At 33.7% G+C, this 7,224-nt stretch overlaps 1 protein-coding gene across 2 annotated transcripts in view; it reads right to left on the bottom strand.

Moving 5' to 3' along the window:
- FOXP2 (forkhead box P2) overlaps nucleotides 1-7,224 on the bottom strand; it is an 849,049-nt gene that overhangs the window by 65,831 nt on the left and 775,994 nt on the right. For both annotated transcript variants that reach the window (XM_053926724.2, XM_071221693.1), the window contains 3 exons: nucleotides 5,876-5,963; nucleotides 4,196-4,279; nucleotides 1-194 (listed from right to left, as the gene is read on the bottom strand). The exon at nucleotides 1-194 is cut by the window's left edge and continues 8 nt beyond it. In XM_053926724.2, coding sequence (XP_053782699.1) covers nucleotides 1-194; nucleotides 4,196-4,279; nucleotides 5,876-5,963 — 366 coding nt within the window. The remainder of the gene's footprint in view (nucleotides 195-4,195; nucleotides 4,280-5,875; nucleotides 5,964-7,224) is intronic.

Raw genomic sequence — 7,224 nt, 5'->3', positions numbered from 1 at the left:
ATGGGAATGTTGTATTTGTCTGAATGTCGCCTTCGTATGGCTCCCACATTGGGCACACTGGCTGGGGTGATTACTGAGGGTCCCTGGGTAATTGGAGTGACTGGGGCCGTTGGTGTGGTAGGGGTTTGAGGTAAGCTCTGTGGGGATGTCTCCAACATGTTCTTCGACATGGTGACACTAGACACAAGATTTAGCTGCAAAGACCCAAGAGATGGGCAGGAAAAAGGTAGAGACAAGAGAAAAAGACTTAAAAAGGTTTGACAAATGAGAGTGGATTCACTTCTACAGCTGCGTTGCCACTAATAAGCTGCAAAAGGAAGCAGCCAATCTCAACTAATTACAGGATGAAATTGTATCATAAGAACTCTAATTAGAGGCTGCTGGTAGAGGTTATCTAATAATCTATGGCAATGTTTCTTAGGACTAACTCCTTCTTGTCCTACTAGACTTCAGCGACAATGTATTTCCTTAAATAAAAGCCAGCTGCCGATCATTGACTGCCCCTGTTGTTAAATAGGTCCAACCCCCAGTGAAGCAACAACAACAGCAATAATGAAGGGTGCAATGTTTTCAACCAACAGGACTTAAAATAAGTTGGTATTCTGTTGCCAGAATTTTTTTTTTCCATAGTCCCAAATCTCAGCTGAGAGGCTCCAGCCAGCTGGAAAATTTTACACTGACCTTTAGTCTCCTTGCTAATTTGGTGGAATGGTAATGACATTACTACATATTCAAACAAAATTGTCTTAATTGCAAATTAGCCGGAGGAGGCTGAAAATTTTCAAATTAAATCTGATTGGAGATGGAGAGAGGAAAATGGAATTTCCTCACTAACAATCATTTGTGGCATGTGTTAACAAATATAATGAAATGTCAAGTTTGCCAATTCCTCTGGAAGTATCATTTTCAATTTATGATTACAGTGTCACTTAATGCTGATGTACCCTGGAAAGTGGGTGTCAGGGTAGAAAAAAGGAAAAAGGTGAGAATATATGCAAGCTGTTTAACAGTGTGCCCTTCATTACTCCCCTCAGAAAGGCCCTGTTTTTCATTATCAAAAACTCATATCACCTCTGTCATATTTACCACACACCTTTGTCATAAATAGCATCCAATTAGCAAAATTTTTACGTAGGGCAGCACATAAAAAGATTTCTACCATGTATTTAAATGATATTCATAAGAGGTAATCTACGGATCTTTCAGTTTATGCAGTAATCTATGCAACCAAGCAAGAAAACTAGTTTTAATTGTTTTGCTTCTCTATGAAGTAACTTATTAGTGGCTAAATAGAGAATATTCAGCTTTTATATATAATTTAGCAACACCTGCCTTTTCAAATCCCAAATACACGTCTTAAGATAAACCTTTTTTTAAAATGGGGAGAAAATGATGTGCACAGCTTTGATTGATCTTTCTTTGTAGATTTGTTTTACACATTTAGTCAGTAGAGAGATTTGTTAGGGAAACAAAAATTAACATATGCCAGCTAATTGTTCTTCTTTCTTGGGCAGCAGCCAGAAGAAGCACATTAGCAGTGTAATAATAACGACTGGCACCCTGAAGGCATCCCTAAATGCATCTGTTCCCAATAAACCACAAACTGTTATTCTGTTCGTACTCTAAGCCAGCAGACTGGGCTGGGAATTCGTTTTTACGTACATAAATAAAAGCTGAGATAATGCTACTAAATGCTGCATTTAATATATTTACAAAACCACTGCTGTAAGCTTCTCCAGAATGTGCAAAAGTATTTCTACCTAGTTTGATCTATGTGTGTGATGTTGCAAATTATATTTTATTTTTTAAATCAATACCAGAATATACAATTATTAATGTTATATGTAAACCATATCATCAGCATTGCATAGCTGTGTGTTAAAACTATTTAAAAAGAGAAAAAGCAAAGTACTTCTCTATACTTAAAAACTCAGCTAAATGGTTACATAATCACTTTTAGAAATCAAAAACCAGAATAAATGGCACATTCAGAAGCCAGAAAAATGCCAACATTGCAAATCAATGAAAGATCTGTCTTGATGAATACTTGACAGGACACTCTAAATATTTTGTGAACATGGTAAAAGTTATCAAACAGGAGAAATACATCTTTTTCTATGTAAGCTACTCATGTTTACAATGTTACAGTAACTCATTCTGCCATCTGGCAATAATAAGCATACCATGTTTGTATGTGTACAATCATAAACTGATAAAGTAGAATTTATTATTAACTAAAGGGGAGCATGTAAAAGCCAGAATCAGCACTTAGCCACATCAGCTCATCAGAATATAGTCAAGGTTGGGTGAAACTCATTATTCAGGACGCGCAGCCTTGATAACTTTGATTTTCATCCATCCATAGCATGGCCAAAAGGTACCATTTAATGAAGTACCATTCAGAGAGTAAATGGGGTCATATAATAGACAGTGCGGTTGCACCTTGTGTTCATGTACTGATAGCTGTTAAGGGTGCAGTGATGAACCAACAGAGCTCATTTCTCTTTGGTAATAAATTCATGCTATTAATATTTATCAAATGTGTGGGCTGTCTCAACTGAGCCACAGCACATGAGACCATAAATATCCACTATCATATCAATTTTGAAGCTTCTTTTGTACAGTGTATAAATTTTAGGGTATTTTTAAGGGTGGGTGTATTGACCACTCTTCTTTGAAACCAATTTGAGGCCAATAGTGCAGTTCCTCCAGATATCGCTAGTTCCAAAGGGAACTGTAAACTGTGGTTTCATTTTAAATCACTCATCTAAAATTCTATATTAATTGCCCACCATCAAATGCAATTAGCAATTCTTTCATGTGTGGTTTATGTAATGTAATACTTCAATTACATTATTCATTCAGGTTCTGTTTTGGATTATAGGCTGAAAATTCTTTATTAGTGTAGATGTAACCATGCTGCTGGAGTTTTAAAAAAATTTACTGATTGAATAATTAATTGGAAAAGAACAAGCTGCAGATTCCTGATGAATTTATGACACAATTATTCTGTTTTGCAATTATCTATATACATTATACTATAGAAGCAATGAGGGGAAAAATCTTATTTAAAAAAGTCATATATATATATATATATATATATATAGGATCAAAAAGATTCTTAAAAGTTTATTTTTTATTTAAATAAAAATGTAATAGTACCCTACACTTAAATGTAGTACAAAGAAAAAACTCTAATATCTTAGCAGAAATACCTTACTAGATTTTAAATAAATGCATTCTTTATGCAAAAGAGTAAATTTTGAATAACATTAATTGATGAGTGATACCAGAGATATTACGAGAAAACTCATACAATATATTTTGTCTTTTATCTCCTCCTCTACTACAAAACCACATGATCTTTTTTGTCCTAAAGAAATGGAGGAGAGGCAAAGCTGACAATCACTAATCATCGGGCTATAGAAGGGACTTATTAAAACCTATCCTCACAAACTTTCATTAAACTAGAGTTACCCAGTTGATTACTCTAAGTTTCTGCGCAAACATTTGCTGAGTGAGATAAAGTATATTCTTCCCAACAGTCTATGCACCTGACTGTTATTAGGTTGTGCTTCAATCTTATATATTTTTGAGGGAAACTGCAGTTATTTTTTTTTATAATCACCCATTTTACTTTGTCATAGCTCTGTAAATTAACAATACGTGTACTATCTAATAAGACATATCAATGTGTGAAATGAACCTTAAATAACCAAAGAAATAGGGGAAAATGACGATAAAAATACTATGACATTTGACAAAATGTTTGATTGAAAAATGTATTTGTATGCATCTTATGATTGATCTAAGTCCTCTGCAGAATATCACATACCTTTCTATCTGTGATTTGTACTGTTCCTGCTTTTCAGGTTGCTCCAAGTGGGTTTCCTTTTAATATCTGTAAACCTATCACAGAAAGATATTCTCCTGCTTTAGCTTCAAGGCAGTGATTTGTGCACTGATAGGTGTACTTTGTTTAGTGTCCCCCATGGTGTAGATTGGATAGATTTTGTAAAAGATAGCATTACTTTAAAAGAAATATACAATTTGACAAGAGATTGTATTTTACTTTCACTTTATTGTCATATTTTTCATCACATTCATTGTTTTCTAGCATTCACTAAATTGTTCATTTTCTTAGTCTGTTACATCAGTAGAGCTATTTACTGTTTATAAAGCAATATGCACTTACAGGTTTGGGAGATGGTTTGGGCTCTGAGGGTCGCATGTGTAAGTGGGTCATCATTGCTTGAAGACGCTCTCGTTCTTTAGAAAGCTGTTAAGAAACAGTCCGATCAGAAGCAGTTTAGAAATGACTGATACAGCTATTTTATTGCAGTGATACATCTTATCATTGAGCTTGTCTCAGAGTAGCGATTCCTGCGTATAAAAGTCTTTACCAGTAGAAACTTATTCGGGAGGAGATGCAACTTTAACTATGAAGGGGAGGGGAAACTTTTATAGCTTTCCTTATGTTAAAAGGTCAGAGAAAACAAATAACACTTCATCTTTTTGTCAATAAGAGAATTGAGGTCACAGTTGCCTTGACAGTAACAAGTTACTGAAACCATAAATTAGAAGGCTTATGGTGTCTCTTTAAAGTCCTGTGGACACTGTTAGCAATGGACTAGTGCCAACAGCTGTGAAGAGGTGAAGGGTTCTCAAAGAGAAGTGTCTGCCAGGATTGTCTACACACTTCATGCATTCCCACTGAGGTCCAGTTAGTGCCCCCTCCAATCTGCCATCATCAATCTAATTCAATAGAGTGACAGAGACCAGGCAGTGTGAAACGCTGAACTCTGCCACGGAGTCGGCATCTATAGTTGCACTGGGTCTCATTACAAGTGACGGACTTTACTTTTCCATCAGTCAGACACAGCAGAAAAAAAAAAGGCATAATTGGTCACCCTGCAGACTGTGTCATCATCAGCTGAACTCTCTTATGTTTCACTCCACCTTTTATAAACGGTAAACAGGTTTACAAAAAAAGCTTTTTCAAAGTTGCATCAGTTGATGCTTTATATGTGTCCTTGATTATTTTACAAGTCAAAGTAACATATTTTTAACAGCTCTCTGGGAAAAAGCAATGACATGATGGATTTAAATTAATTCAAGATCTAGTAAAATGTGAAGAAAAATAAATTGTATGCTTAAGTAAATAAAACATAGTATTGGTTTGAATGAGAAAAAATAATCTTTAAGTTGAAACACAAGAGGAAGACTTAGTAAAAGCATAAGAACAATATGCTAACATAATTGCTTTCTGATCAGTTTTATAAGTTCTATTTATTTTGTGACAAATTTTGTTTCAATATTAACTATTTTTTAACTTAAATTAGCAGCACATGATACCACACATATATTACCATCTGGGATATTAGAAATGATTTGCTACTACTACTCCAGAAATGTCCTAAATGTTTTGCAAGTTCTTTAATTAAAAATACACTAAAGGTAGAAACAGAAAAGATTTTTCTCAGGGCAATATACTACAGGCATAATGCTATAAAGATTTTTTTTGTTACACTGTACAATCTAATGGAAAAAACATTATTAGCTCATGTAAAATAATGTCTTCAACAATAAAATCATGTCCAGTGGGGGGAATGGTATAACCACTATTAGGGAAAATTTAGATTTCACTCTTTGGGGATATCTAAATGTAGATGATATAGTCTAAAGGTTTTATAAGTCTGAGTGATAAGTACATTACATTATATCAATCCATCCTAAATTATCAATCATTGCCATCATACAATCTAAAATTTCATGTATTTCTATTAGGCATTGTTTTTAAAAAGACTCAGAATCTACCCAATTTAATCCAACAGAAATATAAGAAGGAAGTCCATTAAGTCAGCATTTCACAAACCTGTATTTCTAACTGTTGCACCACCTGCATTTGCACTCGACACTGGGCAGTGCTTCGGTCATCCAACGCATGCTCATTGTTAAGGTGCCTAAACAAACACAAGATATAAAACAGAATGTTAAGCAAAGCGTAACTCAGTGGTATATGCTCCACTTCAAAAGCACTACTCGGAAGTCCTATTATCTTCCACAGTGGGAAAAAGGAACACTTTGAAACTATACAGAAAAAAATGTTTCTTGAAATTAAATACAAAGAAGAAAAATATTTAGACAGACATACGTAACACATAAAAAATAATTAAGATGGTGTTTCTGAGAAATAACTAATTTATAAATAAGTAGGTTTATATGTTAGTATATTTATTTAGATTCAGCAATTAGAAACCTTTATTCAATTCTGTGCCTTCTCTTGAAAAACTAAATCAGTTCATTTTAATACTTCCTCACTGATCATAACAACAAACTTCTATGTATCTTGTCATTATTGGTTGCCATTCTTGGTTGAAGGGAAACTGTGGACTAAAATAGTGAAGCGTATCAGGTCAAGTTTGAGGTGTGTGGTTAGACTGTAGGAGAGGCACTCCACTAAACCTGTCTGCCCTAAGCTCAACTCTGCTCAGTTCTGTTATGAACATAAGTGTAATGAAAACTTAAAGTTTATTCACTCTTTCTGGAAAGGAGGCATAAAATGTTAAACCAGAGCTTAGGTTATGATGTAAAGTGTAACTAATTTCTAATTAAATGAAACTTTAAAAGTTGTTTTATAGGGTTTTTCACCAATTTTTTTTCAGAAAAAGATGTTTGATGGAGAATGAGATAATTTTCTATCAGAATACTACAATGGTAATTGTATTTTTAAGATTTAATATTTTTGTATTTTCTTAAAGTATTTTAATCAGTATGAACTTTTGGATAACACACACGTATATTTATTCCACAATCAGTCCAAATGATGAATATTTTTTAAATGCTTTAGCTATACACAAAGACTAGGGTGTAATGGAACGAAATAAGTAGAATATACAGCTTTGCAAGCAAAGATATATGCAGTAAAATGTTTATTCTTCCATAAAATCACTTTTAAAAAGGTTTTTTACATTTGTGTACTTCTTAGTGATAATTATCCTATACTTAAAGAACTAAAAAATGTACAAAATGTTTGCATTATATACTTGGGTCTTAGAAACCTATTTAATTTATCTATACAGCTTTTATTAGAAGAGAGACTGTAGACTACAATAATAGTCAATGAGGTTTTGTCTTGATTGAATTTTTCAGTGGGACACAAAAGAACCTTGCCATTAAAATAGTCCTTTATTCTTCTGTATGAAGGCGAAAGGTTTTTAAAGT

Source organism: Desmodus rotundus, chromosome 6, assembly GCF_022682495.2.
Source record: "Desmodus rotundus isolate HL8 chromosome 6, HLdesRot8A.1, whole genome shotgun sequence".
NCBI classification, from domain to species: Eukaryota; Metazoa; Chordata; class Mammalia; order Chiroptera; family Phyllostomidae; genus Desmodus; species Desmodus rotundus.
The sequence above is the reverse complement of the archived record's forward strand: the minus strand, read 5'-3'. Positions and strand labels throughout refer to the sequence as shown.